Below are 17764 nucleotides of genomic sequence, written 5' to 3' on the forward strand. Positions count from 1 at the left end.
TGTAGCTCTGGCTAACAGGAGGTGCTTAAGAAGAAAACCTCTTAAGATCATTTCTATCCTTTGTCTCTACTTTAGTGGTTTATCTTCATTTCCTGCCTCTTTCCTGTCCCTAGCTGTCTTCATGCTGCTTTAGTTGAAAAGCATTAATGTGGTCATTAAGGAAAAATAAGTGAAATTTACATTTGACTTTTTATTTTTAAGTATTTAATCAACAGGATCCTTGGTTTTACTCATTGCCACTCCCCACCCCCCAACACACATCCCTTCCTCAACTCTAAAGTGAGCCTCATTCTTTCGTATTTTCTTCCATCTAATTTAGACTCCAGCCTGGGCAGCGCGAGACTCCGTCTCAAAAAAAAAAAAAAAAAAGAAAGAAAGAAATTCTAGTTGGATTTTTAAAAATTATATTTATTTCTTTGTAGAAAATAGATATTTTCATCTTTAAAGTACCTTGGTGGGTTTTTTCTTCTAAAGTTGTTTTTTTTTTTAAAAAAAAAGTTTTGATTGGAATAAGATTCTGTGTAGGTAATTCCATGAGATGATTTATTTTAGCAGCAATATAATATTTACATTATTATTAATGTAATTAATGTTATTAATGCCTCATCAGATAGCTTCTTTGATCTGGAAGCTTACAGGTACCTATTGTCAGTACCTGTGGCTCTGCCACTTGCCAAATGTATTACAACTCCAGCTGTGGTCGAGAGGGGACTGAGAGGTAGACAGCTTATGTAATTTACTACCTAGTTTGTTAACAAAACACACATACAAAGCAATGTTTTTCAAATTTTTCTGACCACTGAGCAATAAAAATTATGACATATATTTTGATGTGACCCAGTTCTCTCTCTCTTTTCTGTACCCTCTAAGTGAAACAAAATTTATTGAAACTAAAATTCCCTTACTACGTGTAATATTCTCATATTTTCTATTAAATGTCATTATTTAGCCTGCTGGTCAAAGGCTACTGAAACTTGAGAGCAAGATACAGGAGCAAGGGGAAATGTGGTATAGATTCTGAGTGTTGGGTGGCAGGTCCATTTTTCCTCTAGTTCCTGTTCAGCCTTCTGAGGAAAACCTTCTCCAGCAACTTAGGTCAATCACACCCATGTCCCTTCTCTGGATCCTTTTTGCACATATGATTGGTATCCAACAGCCTTACTCATTTACATTGCACTTATTCGGCTGCCAAACATCACAGACTGGAACCATCTGTTCCTGAAGGGAAAACCTGGAAGTGAAAAGGGTTCAGCAGCAGTGAAAATGCCATCGCAAAGCTCGTTACTTCACTCTGTAGAAGGGAGAGGCTCTGTGGTTTTCCAGCTGAGAGCATTACAGTACAGTGGTACAACTGTATAGGAACTGATGTTCCTGATGATTCTGCTGTGAACAGTATTTTTAATATACACTTTGAAGAAGGCAGAGAGAAATGTACAATAGACTTAAAATTTTTTTCTTTAAAATTGTTAAATAAAAGCAAATAAGCACTTTACATAAGTTACAATTATCTGGAAAACTACTTAGGTGGAAAAACTGATACAGAATGAATGAAGTATTAATTTCTGTTTTGTTCTGTGTTGTGTTATTATTATTTGGGATAGATATCTTGTTTCACTAAGCAGACTATGAGTATCTTGAAGGCAGAACCACAATTTTTTTTTTTTTTTTTTTTTTTTTTTGGAGACCGGGTCTCACTATTACCCAGGCCAGAATGCAGTGGTGTGATCATAGCTCACTGCAGCCTGGATTCCTGGATTCAAGCCATCCTCCTGCCCCAGCTTCCTGAGTAGCTAGGACTACAGGCACATGCCATCACACCCAGCTAATTTCAGCTAATTTTTTTTTTTTTTTTTTAAGTAGAGATGGGGTTTTGCTATGTTGCCAGACTGGGTTCAAGCCATCCTCCTGCTTTGGCCACCCAAAGTGTTGGGATTACAAGTGTGAGCCACCATGTCTGGCCAAGGACCAAATTTTTAATATTCTTTTCCACAACGTATCTGGTACATAGTAGTTGCTTAATATGTTGGCTAAACAAAGAGTGGAGATTCAGTAAAAGGTGATCAGAGTGAGGTGAGATTAATTTGGGAAACCCTAGAAGTGCCTCTTGAGCCTGATCTGAAGGTGGTGCTAGCTGTGGATTAATAGAGGGAGAAGGGCATCTCAGAGGATTGCCAACATGCCTTAATTTTATCAGATTCTAGAGTTCCTTATGATTACCTCAGCATGTTGCTAGACTAGCATTATTGTCCAAAATTTAATTATTAACCAACTTTATCTATCTTACTTTCTAATAAATTGTTTGCTTTTACTACTGATAGCCTTTTCAAAAAACTTTAACTAGTTTTGTTCTTTGCCGTAATTGTTTCAAAGAACATAAAGATATGATCCTTTATCTTCCTAAGAAATGTGCAATTATTTGGTTAAACTAGAAGATTATTTAATCCATTATTCTTTTGACACACGCATGGCCTTACAGCTTACAAACTGAGATCACTAAAAGGAATACACGTAATTTAGTCTTTCTGCAGTCAGAATATGATTTCTTGTTATCTTGCACAATATTGGGAACAGTGCAACACAGGGCGAAGGTTGGTCTACAGCCCTTAGGCCAGCAAAAACAGGCACAACTGCGCCTCTGTGCAAATGTTCCTGACATAACCTTGGGGAAAAAATATAAAATGCAGCCTTTTCTTTTACTACCTTGTTTGGTAAGTACCTGGAAAAACTCCATGAAATAATTAGTTTTCATAGTTAATTCTAACTTTTTAAAAAAGTGTTTCATTGAGACTAGGTTTTTGGTTTGTTAATTGAATCACTGTTGATTTTACTCTTCCTGGCACCAACCTTTATTTCTGAGCTGTGGAGAGCACAGTTCTTACTCAGTGCTGTGTGCGTCACCTGAAATCCACAGAAAGAGGAGGCAGAACAAAACCACTGATGACCTTAATGGTTATTTTTCACACATTCAGATTAAAATATGTTTAGTGCTACATTCTTGACTTACTGAGTTTTCCCCTCATTTTGGTTAACTTTTACTTGTAGAAAATATGTTGATGAACAAAAACCCACTTTTACTATAAGGTTTTATTCTACCAAGCACACAGTAACAATATTGAAAGCTGCTTTCCATCTTTTTCATCTTTATACAGTTCCATCGAGCCTCTGTACCTTACCTATGGAATCATATTTGCCTGCGGCTGCTCCTTTGCATACCAGCCTTCATTGGTCATTCTGGGACACTATTTCAAGAAGCGCCTTGGACTGGTGAATGGCATTGTCACTGCTGGCAGCAGTGTCTTCACAATCCTGCTGCCTTTGCTCTTAAGGGTTCTGATTGACAGCGTGGGCCTCTTTCACACACTGAGGGTGCTCTGCATCTTCATGTTTGTTCTCTTTCTGGCTGGCTTTACTTACCGTCCTCTTGCTACCAGTACCAAAGATAAAGAGAGTGGAGGTAGCGGATCCTCCCTCTTTTCCAGGAGAAAGTTCAGTCCTCCAAAAAAAATTTTCAATTTTGCCATCTTCAAGGTGACAGCTTATGCAGTGTGGGCAGTTGGAATACCACTTGCACTTTTTGGATACTTTGTGCCTTATGTTCACTTGGTGAGTATGCTCCTTCACTGATCATGAATATTACTATTTCATAAAGAAAAACTTCTTTGAAGAGAAAGATAGGTCAAGTTAAAGTTGGCCTCAAACATTATCCTGGTTGTAATTTGGGTATTTTTGAAATGAAAGGTCTCTCAAGACAATGTCAATACACCATCAGACCACTAAACAGAGAGAGTATGTTTCATAGTGTGCTTTGGTATTTTAAAAACCCCGCAAACCCAGCCAGACACCATGGTGCCTTTCTGTGGTCCCAGCTACTAAGCTGAGGCAGGAGGATCACTTGAGCCCAGGAGTTCAAATCCAGCCTAGACAACATAGAGAGACTCTACCTCTAAAAATAAAATAAAAGTCCCCAAAAAAACGCATTTTTTTTTTTTTAAAAGGAAGGCTAAAATATTGGAACAAATTGCATTCAATATAAAACATTTGATAAGTCTCTTTTTCTTCATATGGCTTTTATCAGGGACAAAGTTAGCGCTGTGATTTTGCTACCGTAAGTAAATTGTTTTGCAACCAGTGTAGAAATTAGGTAATTAGCAAAAAAGCCATGACTTTGATACAAAGAAACATTACATCTACTTGTGGTACACTTCTGGGAAAATGGGAATTCTATTCAGAGGAATATCTGAGAAAAGTTACTCAAGTTCTAAATGAGGAAAGAGAGCTACAGTTTTATAGGAAATGAGTATTTCAAGTGCTCAAGCAGTTTATATTGTTTATTTCTATTTCAAAGGCAAAATTCAGCTTTGTTATACTGAAATAAGAATAATTAGTGTCTAGGTAGGGGTTGGTGGCTCATGCCTGTAATCCCACCACTTTGGGGAGCTGATGCAGGAGTTCAAGACCAGCGTGGGCAACATAGGGAGACTTCATCCCTACCTGGGGAAGAAAAAAAAAAATAGAAGGAAGAAGCAGTATCTAAAGTATCTGCCCCAGCAACGTTTGTTCAAAAGTGTTCATTATGTATCTTCCTTTTTTCTTACTTCTGTGGCTGAAAATATGTATTCACGGTTCACCATAAATGATAAACAAAACTGACATTGGCACACATATTTGTATGTTTGTGAACTTGGATTTTTTTCTAACTTACAGTCTACTTTTGGAGATTTGTGCAGTTTTTCTTTAGTTAAGAAATAAGTATAAATATAACTTATTTATGGATCATCAGGCTACATCCTGATCTGATAGTCCATTTTCATACTGTTAGGAAGGTATAGCTGAACCACCTTAAGCTAAGTTTCCTGAAATATAGATCTGTTGTGACAGGATTAACTTTACCAGCCAACCTCTTTCATAGCTTCTGTAGTCAAGATAACATTTATTGGAGAATATTTATTGTGTCCTTTCTCAAAAAGATGAGTAGAAATGCTTTTTCTTTTTTTCTTTTTTCCAGACAGGGTCTTGTTAAATTGCTCAGGCTGACTTCAAGCAATCCGCCTGCCTCAGCTGGGATTACAGGTGCAAGCCACCACACCCAGCTTTAAAAAAAAATTATCTTTGGTACTACCACGTGAACACACCCACAGAAATCAGTAACTCAGCTTTGCTAATACTGGACATTTACCCAAGGAAAAGTGGTAGATGACTGCCTAATTATTTTTGGTTATATATTTATAATTTGTAAATTAATTTCACTTATATTACTTCATGTGACTTTCACAATAAACCAGTAAAGCAGATAAAATAAATATTAGCCCCAATTTTACAGACTGAAAAACAGATCTATCGTTAATAGAGACGTTAGTGATTTTCCAAGAATTACATGTCAGTAAACAGCAGAGCAGGAGTTAGTTCTCTTCCACTGTGCTTACCTGGTAGCAAACTCAGTCTACAGTCTTAATAGCATATTGGGCCACTTCCCTGGATATATTACCAAGTGTGTCCGTCTTACTGGGGGAAAAAATGAGTATGCCTAAGGAAATTTAATAAACATGTTATTTCTTCAGGTAAGTCAAATTTCATAGTAGAAGGTGAGTTAGACAATGTTACAGATACTTTTGTGATCAGGAGATGGCAAATCAGATAGTGCACAGAACGATAAAGTCTCTGTTAATTCTGTTAATAAACCATGGCTTTTTTCTGCTCTGCCTTCTTCCAGGCATGTTTTCTTACAAAATACGTTGATATTTTTCATTTGAGATTTTCTCTCTCTCAACCCATTATGGCACCAAATGCAGCATGGTAGAGGAAAGATCAGATAGCTAAATGCCATACAGGTGTTTAAAGCTCCTCTTTGGTGATGTACTGAGTTTGTCACTTTGTTGTAATTTAAGGTTTGAATTATGGATACTTAACCAGGAATGGGACACTAGTTTCCTCCTTATACAGGGAAAAGGTGTCTCATATCCTTCAAAAGACTAGTAAAGTAGATGATGTTCAATTCCTACTAAACCCTTTATTGACTGTTGAGGGGACACATATATGAGGCATAAAAATTTGCTCTGAAGGAGCATAAACCTAGTACATGTAATTAAAAATGGCTATAGTTTACAAAGCACTTTTACATACATTCTCTCATTTAATATTCACAACAATGCAGTACCTGTGGCATATCCTCTTTATTTCGTGGATGGGAAGACTAATGCCCGGAAAGATTACATAATTTGCTCAGCCAGGCACAGTGGCTCACGCCTATAATCTCACCACTTTGGGAGAATGAGATGGAAGGATCACTTGAGCCCAGCAGTTCAAGAGCAACTTGAGCAACATAGTGAGATTCCATCTCTACAAAAAGTAATTTAAAAAAATTATCCGGGCATGGTGGTGCATGCCTGTAGTCCCAGCTACTTTGGAGGCTAAGGTAGAAGGATCGCGTGAGCTCAGGAGGTCAAGGCTGCAGTGAGCCGTGATGGTGCGACTGCACTCCAGCCTGGGTGACTGAGTGAGACCCTATCTCTAAAAAAAATTAAAAAGTATTCTAAAGGAAGAACAGATTGAACAACTTTTAATTTATTTGTCTCCTCCTAGTGGCAGGCTTTTAAATATGGAAGGTGAAGAAATAAAGAGCCAGGTGTGGTGCTACACACTTGTAGTCCTAACTACTCAGGAGTCTGAGGCAGGAGGATCACTGGAGCCCAGGAGTTCAAGGCTGCGGTGTGCTATGATTGTGCCACTGCATGCCAGCCTGGGTAACAGAGCGAGACTCTGTCCCTAAAAAACAAATAATAAATAAAGAAGTAACTTGCTCAAGGTCACAGAGATAGTGACTGATAATTATTAGTGTAGTACTTTTATGTAAGTGGCAGTATTGTATAGTGGTTTAATAGTGAAGGTTCTGGGCCTGGTGCAGTGGCTCACCCCTGTAATCCCAGCACTTTGGGAGGCCAAGGCAGGTGGATCACCAGAGGTCAGGAGTTCGTGACCAGCCTGGCCAACATGGTGAAATCCCATCTCTACTAAAACTACAAAAATTAGCTGGGCGTGATGGCTTGCACCTGTGATCTCAGCTACTCAGGAGACTGAAATAGGAGAATCGCTCGAACTCAGGAGGCGGAGGTTGCAGTGAGCTGAGATCGCGCCATTGCACTCCAGCCTGGGTGACAAGAGCGAAACTCCATCTCAAAAAAAAAAAAAAAAAAAAGTGAAGGTTCTGAAGTAAGACAGATCTGGGTTTAAATCCTGGTTTTGTTTCTTACTAGTTGCATAACCTTGGACATCCTCTGTAAGCATCAGTTTCCTCATCTATGGAGATAAACCCAGTTTTGCAAAATTGTGAGGATTAGATAAAATATGTGTGAAACATCTAACTGAGTTCTGGCAAAAAATGGGAGTTCTTTTAATGTAAGACAATGTGATTGCCAACTGAGTGGTTTTAAGGAATGAGATAGAAGATTTTAAAAGGAGAAAGATAATATCCATTTGGAAAAGTGGTTTTAAAAAGTTTCATAGTGGGCCAGGTGTCATGGCTCACGTCTGTAATCCCAGCACTTTGGGAGGCCGAGGCAGGCGGATCATGAGGTCAGGAGATCGAGACCATCCTAGCTAACATGGTGGAACTCCGTCTCTACTGAAAATACAAAAAAATTAGCCAGGCGTGGTGGTGGGTGCGTGTAGTTCCAGCTACTCGGGAGGCTGAGGCAGGAGAATGGCATGAACCCAGGAGGTGGAGCTTGCAGTGAGCCAAGATCAGGCCACTGCACTCAAAAAAAAAAAAAAAGTTTCATAGCATTGGAGTTGGGCCTTGAGCATGAGATTCTGTGTACAAATCAGATCTTTGATCAACTAGGAAACTAACTTACCAGTTTAGGTCTTTGAAGATTCAGAAGTACATGGGAGTGCTGTCACTGCTATGTTAAAAATTCTAAGATCTCATTAGATTGTACATGATGATTTGAGAGAGAATATGTATGCTTGCTTTCAAAGTGAGGTTGGAGGTTTGATCTTGTTGTAGTTGACTTTTCACAATGAAGAATTAGATTGCCTCCTGGAAGCTAATTCACCTCTCTTTTAGGCCTACCCACTTAAAATCTTTTTTAGAAGGGTACAAATCTTATAGATCCATTTAGATGAGGCCTAACTTTCTAAAAACGATTCCTAGTAGCGGCTGTGTCAGTTTTTATGAATTGCCCCTTTTGCCTGAGAGTTGTTTTGTTTTGTTTTCTGGAATCTTTTTTTTGTTTTGTTTTGTTTTTGGTTTTTTTTGAGACGAAGTCTTTCTCTGTCTCCCAGGTTGTAGTGCAGTGGTGCAATCTCGGCTCACTGCAATCTCCACTTCCCAGATTCAAGTGATTCTCCTGCCTCAGCCTCACAGTAGCTGGGATTACAGGCGCCTGCTGCCATGCCTGACTTAATTTTTTGTATTTTTAGTAGAGACAGGGTTTTGCCATGTTGGCCAGACTGGTCCCGAACTCCTGACCTCAAGTGATCCACACGCCTCGGCCTCCCAAAATGCTGGTATTACAGGTGTGAGCCACCACGCCTGGCCTCTGGGTTTCTTTTCTTTTCTTTTTTTTTTTTTTTTTTTAATGACTCCTCTGACTCTGGTTTTTCTCCATTTAGCTTTCAGGAGCATAAACTATCTTGGTTTTCTGCCTGCCTCCACATCACTCCTCCTTAGTTTCTTTGCTCACTTCTTTTTCCCACTGACCCCTGAATGTCAGCATGTCCTAGGGCTTGTCCCTGATCTTTTTCTCCATGTATTCTACTGGTGGTTTCATCCAGTCTCCTAAGTTCATACATCATGTTTATGTCAATGACTTCAAATTTATAATTCTAGTCCAGACCTTTTCCCTGAATCCTCCACCAGAGCTGTATATCCAGCTCCTTACTTAGTATCTCCACTTGGGTAACTGCTAGATTGTTTCAGACATATCCTAACCCTGGGGTCTTGATCTTACCCCCTAAAACTTACTCTGCCCCCAGCCATCGTCATCTCAGGAGTTGGCAATTCCACCCTTTCGTTGATCAGACTCAAAACTTTGGAGTCACCCTTGGCTCTTCTTTCTTGCACACCATAGTCCTGATCCAGTCAAGAAATCCTGGTGGCTTTTCTTTCAAAATATATCCAGGATCTGACCACCTCGTACCATCCTCACTACTCATACCTGAGCCCAGGCTACCACGTACCCCTAGCTTGGATCACTGCCAGAGCCTCCTAACTGGTCTCCCTGTTCCTTCTCTGGCCCGTGTAGTTTGTTCTCTATAAGAAGCCACAGGCATTCTTTCTAAACGTAAGGCACTCTGCTCAGAATCCTTCAATGGCTTCCCATTTCTCTAAGAGTAAAAACCAACATCCTTACAGTGGCCTACAAGGTCCTCCACAATCTGGCCCTCACTGCCTCTCTGAGCTTCCATCCCTGTCCCCTTGCCCACTCTGCTTCTGCCATTCACCTTTTCATGGGGCTCACCCTGACTACCTGCTTGAAACTTCCTCTGTCCCTTTTCCCCTGAGTATTCCCAAACCCCTCCTATTACTCCTTTTCTTTTTTTGTAGCACTTAATACTTTCTAACATATTATCTATTTTACTGCTTTATTGTGGTCATTGCTTACTATCTGTATATTTACATGTCTGCTAGAATGTAAACCCCACAAGGGTAAGGATCTATTTCATTCAATGGTAGATCCCAAGCATCTAGCGCAGTGCCTAGCACACACTGGGTGCTCAAATATTTGTTGAATGACTAAATATATTCTGGATCAGTCTAAAGTGACACTGTGTAAGTAATGTTCACTTTTTCACTATTTGGATCTTTAAAATTCTCGACTTTGATCCTATACTGATTTTTCACATTCTGTACTTGCAGGACATGGTGTTATTCATATTTATTCAATACCTATTCAACAAATAAGCTCAAACTAAGCAAACCTCAGAATAATTGAGTAACCAGTAATGCTGTCCATTGATGGAGGAGAGAGTTGGTGTGTTTTGCTCTGATTCACTTATGCCTTTGCTGAAATTTTAAGATAAATAGAATAAATTTCTGGTCCCTCAAGCAACTGTGTCTTCAGTAGCCACTGAAAAAATCTCAAAGAGTCTGGAGTGGTGTGTGTAAGAATAGGTTTGCAGGATGCAGAACCATAGCCAGGCCTCAGGTCTACATAGCTTTGGTTGAGCATTGAACATAGGGCCTCATGAGGTAACTGATAAATGCCAAACATGACAATGATAAATGCCGAAGAATGACAGTGACAAAGATAATGAAGTTGCCAAAAATGATGGTAACTTTTCTCATTGGCATGAAATGCTCCATCCCCAATATGAAGCCGATGATTTAGTTTCAGTTACTCTCTTCTCTCTGCCCTGCTACTCAACTTGAAAATCAACTACTTAGTACCTGTGTTCTTTGACTCTAGACCATATCATTGGGTCAAATTTCAGTTTTTAAATTTTAGGTCCACATGGTTCTCTGTCAAGAAGATGACTGACTCATATATTGAAATCTGTAAAGTATGTATTCATTAGCCTGTTTTTTAAAAACTCCCTTATAAGTGGGTTGACTTTGTGGCAAATAGTAATTGACTGTTCTCAAAAGAAATTTTGACCTGGTAGGAAGATCTCATTTACCTGATGCTATGATTAAAGACAGACAGATCATTTGCTTGCTAGCAGGGCAATTAGGTGGACTTCAAGTCCACTAATAATTGGAAATGAATTTTTTTGTTTTTTGAGACTGAGTCTCATTCTGTCACCTAGGCTGGAGGGCAGTGGCGTGATCTTGGCCCACTGCAACGCCCCCTCCTGGGTTCAAGCAATTCTCCCGCCTAGCCTCCCAAGTAGCTGGGATTACAGGCACCTGCCACCACGCCTAGCTAATTTTTGAATTTTTAGTAGAGATAGGGTTTTACCATATTGGCCAGGTTGGTCTCAAACTCCTGACCTCAGGTGATCTGCCTGCCTTGGCCTCCCAAAGTGCTGGATTACAGGCATTAGCCACCGCCCTGGCCACGAATTGTATTTTTAAACCAGAAATGAAAATTTGAGGCTAATAAGTCAGTACAAGGAGAATGTGAACCTCAAAAGGTATTTTTTAGCTTTCAGTAGTGCCAGATGCTGCCAAGGATCAGTCAACACTGGAATGTAGCTATTGGACCTTGCTAGGCAGAGCACCTCCATTTACGCTGTGGTCAGAGCAGCAGTACTGCTCCAAGCCAGAGCTAAGGGCACTGAGCCATGCAAATAGGAACAGCATACAAGCCTTCATCTCTCTGTGGCTTCCTCAGAGGGAGATTCATGTAACATTTGCCAAGAATTGATTATGTGTCAAGCACTTCCCCAAAATCTCACAGAACCACCACAAGGATGAGTGTAATAAATAACACATACTTAGAGCCAAGGAAACAATTCTGCAAAGCTGTGCTTGTTCAAAGTCATTCGCTTTATGCTTAAAGCTGGGATTTGAATACAGGTTTCAGACAAATATGTCTGAAATATACTCTTTTTATGAAGGAGTCTGCGTTCCTTCATGACTAATCCAGAGATGGGAGTGCTGCTATTTTCAGCCATACTGGGCCTACACCAAAGATTGCTTTGCATGTTTCCCTTCTATTCTCTCAAAACTAAGAACAGAGTCCATGTTGAGGTGTTCCAGCACTCAGAGCATGCTTCACAGCCAGGGAGAAAACTCTGGAGGAAACCAGCTTTTGTTTTGATATAATTAATGGGAATGAGAAAATATCTATACTGTTCTTTTCAGCCTCAACTTCTCTTTTGAAATCTAGTACGTTGTGAATATGAGAAAACTGAGGCCATGCAAAGTTAGTTTTCACAACCTGTGACAAACAGAACATGGACCATACATAGCTTCGTGTTCAATTTTGCTTTCTACAGTAAACATTAAGCATAGCAGAAGAACAAAAATGGACATATACAAATTTATAGCAAGATCTATCCTTTATTTGATTAACATAAATACTATTGTAGGAAACTGGAAAAAGGTAAACTGCTTGAAATTTAGTCACATATAAACGCTCCGAGGCCACTGGTGGATCAGTAGTCTCCTGAGAGAGCTCTAAAGAATTAGTGTGTTGGAAAACTATTCCCTCTTGCTAATGTGTAAATTTCACCAATGGGAATTTTTTTTAAGACAGGGCCTCACTCTCTTGTCCAGGCTGGAATGCAGGGGTGCAATCATACCTCACTGTAGCCTCGACCTCCTGGGCTCAAGCAATACTCCCACCTCAGCCTCCCAAGTAGCTAGGACCAGAGGTGCACACCACCACACATGGCTAATTTTTAAATTTTTTGTGGAGATGGGGTTCTCACCACATTGCCCAGGCTGGTCTCAAACTTCTGGGCTCAAACAATCCTCCTGCCTTGGCTCCCCACCAAAGCACTGGGATGACAGGTGCAAGCCACTGCACCTGGCCTTCACTAGGTTTTTCATTTTGTTTTGCATGTGTCTCAGGTTTTATTTGATAAAATGCAGTATACTTTGAATCATCTCAAATTTCATTTCTAATATGGACATTGGCATGTCTCAAATCTTTGGATCAAATTAAAGTTTGTTCAAGTTTGAGGAACCTAAATTTAGCCAATTAGATAAGGGTCCTTTCATGTTTTTATGTCAACTAGAAAATAAATTGTTATGATATGGGATGAATAGAAATTTTAATTTGAAGAATCTTCCCCTTGTGAGGCTATACTAAGTGGCTTTTGCCTGACATTGACAAGGTGGTTTTGGGTTGTGGAGAGAGTTGTCTGATCCATTGAGAGTACATTTCTTACCTTCAATGTCTAGGGCATCCTTTGGGAGAAGCCCTTGCAGTCACTAAGTCTAAGGATCATAGAGCATAAGTGTAAGCAGGCCTTCTTATGTATTCATGCCGTCAGGAAGGGTCTTCAGCACCCAGAGTTCTAGCAGCTGTACATTGCTGATGTGTTAGCCCTCAGCTGCCCATGTTTCATCTATTTCCCCCTGTGCTTCCCGCCTTTCTATCCCTATCGTTAGCTCTCTGGCTCTTTTGCCCCTCTCCCCTTGGGCAGCTTACTTGTAATTACAAAGTTTATGTTCCCCCATAACAGATTGTAAAAGTGCTCATTTAAAGGGCAACGCGCACCAATTTGGAGGTGTATAATTGCAAACATGGAATCCCTCTGTCTCTGTTATGCAATCCCTGTATCTCTGTATCCATGTTAAATTGAATTGATGCTTTTTTGAAGTAAAATGGTAAGAACAATGGCAACATCTAGGCTTCAGAGCATAATTTAAGATTTTTGCCCAATCCGCCAACCCATGCAATGGTGTGCTTTGTCTAAAAGAAAACCACAGGTTTCTTGTGGACAAATATAACATTTATTTCCCGCATTTCTTTTTGATTTAACATTTTTTAACATTTTAGTTAACGTTTTTATTAACATTTTAGTCTACAAGATGCTTCCACATTATCTGTCACTGGAGTCTTGGACTACCATGTGAAATGGGCAATATCAGGGCTTCTGTCTAGCAAGAAAAGAACCAGAGTTGGGGTGGCGGAACAACTGCTCAGGGTTGCAAGGATGGTACATGGTGCAACCAGGGCTTGAGCTTGGGTCTTCTTACAAGTGTGGCTTTTAAATAACATACTTAAGTGCCTGCCAAAAAAGTGTAACAGTAACTTAGGACCTGAAAGGCATTGTACAGGTCACGAATTTGCACTCCTCCCCCTGCCCTACAAAAAAAGAAAGGTAAAGGAACTAAGGCACAGAATGGTTAAGTTGCTGGCCAAAAGCCAGTTATAAAAGTAGCAGAACTGGGTGTAACACCCAAGAACATCCATGGAAAATAAATGGAAGCTTATTACAGCCCAGCCTGTAAATATGTACATAGAAACAGAATGTGTATGTAGAAACAAAATGATTACAGGAGTGAAATTAGTTTCTGTCCTAACCCTGATCAACTCATACGGTTCATTTCCCAATCAGGAGGTTGCTTTGCCATTTTGACATGATGCATTTTCTCAGAGTTGCCAACAGCAGTTGCACTGTCTTTGTTGTCTTTCTTTCATGGATCTATTTGGAGCTCAGGGACAAGGTTGTTGTGCAGCAGATTGTCCCTGACAACGCAAGGCTCACAATTGTATTCTTGTAAACGAAAGGTCACTGTATACTCGGCCAGTAATGGACTGCTGAAGGTGACCTCTCCTTCATGTTGGTTGGTTTACCTCTGTTAGTTGTGTTTATCTCTGTTCACTATAAGGTTCTGACAGAAGCAAAGTCTTGGGCCCCATTACATGTCCCCAGCTTGGTGGATGATGGTTGTAGAGTGCTGGAAACATTTTTATTGATTTAAAATGGAGTTATGTAACTGAAGAGTTGCCCTATCTCTGTCTTCGTACCACTGCAACCAATTAAAATAGAAAGGCTTAGAATGTTAATTCTGTTTTTGGCCTAGAGGCTTAAATTCTAGGGTTTAAAAGTTTCATTTACTTTCTCTCTCCCTCTTTCCCTCCCTCCCTTCTTTCTTCCCTCCCTTCCTTCTTTCTTCCCTCCCTCCCTTCTTCCCTTTTGCCTTTTTCTTAGCTATACAGAATACTTTGCTACTTTGCAAAACAAAGAGTAATTACATTGCTTTTTCATCAAGATTTTGAAATTTAAGTAATTTTGTTTTTCTATTTTTCATTCAAAAATAGGCTTACAACATTTCCTTGACACCAGGATATATAGATATTTAGAGACTGGGTCTTGCTATGTGATTCAGGCTGGCCTTGAACTCCTGGTGTCAAGTGATCCTCCTGTCTCAACCTCCCCAAGTGCTGGGATCACAGGCATGAGCCACTGTACTCAGCCTTTGTTAATCTAAATATGATAATTTACCCACTGAGATTCATGTGTGCTGATTAAATTTACTCTCAATCCCTATATGTATTTCTTGTATTTTTGTTGTTGTTATGTGGCCTGAAAATGTTTCCTTTATTTATTCATTCCCTTTGCAATTAACTTCCAAAAAGGCTATGAAGATATTTACGCACATATACGTTTTCTGATTCAACTCTCATGGTAACCTTTTATAAGGAAAGCAGCGCTAATAGTGGTTCTCCTACTAATAGATATGAACACTGAGGCTCAGAGAGCTTTAAAAGGTTTGCCTAAGGTTGCACAGTTAAGTAACAGGGTTGCCATTAGAATAAATTATATTTAAATTAATTTATTGTTGTTTGACTTGCTCTAATTATAAATCAGTTAAACAGATTCAAGCATTCATTTGAGTGTCTACTGTGTGCCACAGACATTCTAGATGTGGGGATACAATGCTAAGAGCAGATACTTTCTCACACATAGCTCAATAAACAAGTAAGTTCATAAAGAAACAAAGTAATTTTCAAATAGTGATATTTTCTTCAAAGAAAACAAAATGAGATGGAAGGTGATGGTAAGAAATGGTAAGAGACGACTTTAGCCAGTCAGGGACAACTTCATTGAAAAGCTTATAGTAAGTACATCCTTTGGGTGAAGGGTAGTATTAGGTACTTTGAAGATACAAAAATAAGACAGCTTTCTGTTGCCCTTTGGAGGCCTGTAACAGAATTTCTCAAGTCTCTAAGGCCAATCAAGAGTTGGATTTTTTAATCCAACTTATTTTTATTTGATGTATTATTAAAAATCTGCATGTCAAAAATGAAAATATCTTGCATACTTTGCTGTAGGACCCAATCATTGTTTCTTCTTCATATACTGTATTAGTCTGTTTTCACACTGCTAATAAAGACTTACCCGAGACTGGGCAATTTATAAAGAAAAAGCAGTTTAATGGACTCACAGTTCCACATGGCTGGGGAGGATTCACAGTCATGGTGGAAGATGGAGGAGGAGCAAAGGCATGTCTTACATGGTGGCAGGCAAGGGAGTATGTGCAGGGGAACTGCCCTTTATAAAACCATCAGATCTCATGAGACTTGTTCACTATCATGAGAATAGCACAAGAAAAACCCGCCCCCAAGATTTAATTACCTCCCACCAGCTTGCTCCCATGACATGTGGGGATTATGGGAGCTATAATTCAAGATGAAATTTGGGTAGGAAACACAACCAAACCATATAATTCTGCCCCTGGCTCCTCCCACATCTCATGTCGTCATATTTCAAAACCAATTATGCCTTCCCAATAGTCCCTCAAAGTCTTAACTCATTTCAGCATTAACTCAAAAGTCCACAGTCCAAAGTCTCATCTGAGACAAGGCAAGTCCCTTCTGCCTATGAATCTGTGAAATCAAAAGCAAGTTATTTACTTCCTAGATAAAATAGGGATACAAGCGTTGGGTAAATACACCCATTCCAAGTGGGAGAAATTGGCCAAAACAAAGGGGCTACAGGCCCCATGCAAGTCCGAAATCCAGTAGGGCAGTTATTAAACCTTAAAGTTCCAAAATGATCTTCTTTGATTCCATGTCTCACATTCAGGGCACATTGATGCAAGAGGTGTGTTCCCATGGCCTTGGGAAGCTCTGTCCCTGTGGCTTTGCAGGGTACAGGCCCCCTTCCAGCTGCTTTCACGGGCTGACATTGAGGGTCTGCAGCCTTTCCAGATGCAGTGTAGGCTGTTGGTGGATCTACTATTCTGGGGTCTGGAGGATGGTATCCCTCTTCTCGTAGCTCCACTAGGCAGTGTCCCACTGGGGACTCTGTGTAGGGGCTCCGATCCCACATTTCCCTTCCACACTGCCCTAGCAGAGGTTCTTCATGAGGGCCCTGCCCCTGCAGCAAACTTCTATCTGTACATCCAGGCATTTCCATACATCCTCTGAAATCTAGGTGGAGGTTCCCAAACCTCAATTCTTGACTTCCGTGCACCCACAGACTCAACACCATGTGGAAGCTGCCAAGGCTTGGGGCTTGCACCCTCTGAAGCCATGACCTGAGCTCTGTCTTAGCCCCTTTTAGCCATGGCTGGAGCAGCTAGGATACAGTACACTAAGTCCCTAAGCTGCACACAGCATGGGGGGCTCTGGGCCTGGCCTATGAAACCATTTTTTCCTCCTAGGCCTTCAGGTCTGTAATAGGAGGGGCTACCTTGAAGGTCTGTGGCATGCCCTGGGGACATTTTCACCATTGTCTTGGCAATTAACATTGGGCTTCTTCTTACTTATGGAAATTCTGCAAATTTCTGCAGCTGGCTTGAATTCCTCCCCAGAAAATGGGTTTTTCTTTTTCTTATTATTTTATTATACTTTAAGTTCTGGAATACACATGCAGAATGTGCAGGTTTATTACATAGGTATACATGTGCCAGCCATGGTGGTTTGCTGTACCCATCAACCTGTCAGCTACATTAGGTATTTCTCCTAATGCTATCCCTCCTGTAGCCCCCCATTCCCCTGACCAGCCCTGCTGTGTGATGTTCCCCTCCCTGTGTCCTTGTGTTCCGATTGTTCAGCTCCCACTTAGGAGTGAGAGCATGCAGTGTTTGGTTTTCTGTTCCTGTCTTAGTTTCCTGAGAATGATGGTTTCCAGCTTCATCCATGTCCCTGCAAAGGATAGGAACTCATCCTTTTTATGGCTGCATAGTATTCCATGGTGTAGATGTGCCACTTTTTCTTTATCTAGTCTGTCATTGATGGGCATTTGGGTTGGTTTCAAGTCTTTGCTATTGTGAATAGTGCTGCAATAAACATACGTGTGCATGTGTCTTTATAGGAGAATGATTTATAATCCTTTGGGTATATACCCAGTAATTGGATTGCTGGGTCAAATGGTATTTCTGGTTCTAGTTCCTTGAGGAATTGCCACACTGTCGTCC

General features: G+C 40.2%; 1 protein-coding gene across 2 annotated transcripts in view; it reads left to right on the plus strand.

Annotated features, from left to right (window-relative positions):
• The window catches only part of SLC16A10 (solute carrier family 16 member 10), a 144922-nt gene that overhangs the window by 87982 nt on the left and 39176 nt on the right, over positions 1-17764 (plus strand). For both annotated transcript variants that reach the window (XM_008007320.3, XM_008007321.3), the window contains exon 3: positions 3150-3603. In XM_008007320.3, coding sequence (XP_008005511.1) covers positions 3150-3603 — 454 coding nt within the window. The remainder of the gene's footprint in view (positions 1-3149; positions 3604-17764) is intronic.

This window comes from Chlorocebus sabaeus, chromosome 13, assembly GCF_047675955.1.
Source record: "Chlorocebus sabaeus isolate Y175 chromosome 13, mChlSab1.0.hap1, whole genome shotgun sequence".
NCBI lineage: Eukaryota > Metazoa > Chordata > Mammalia > Primates > Cercopithecidae > Chlorocebus > Chlorocebus sabaeus.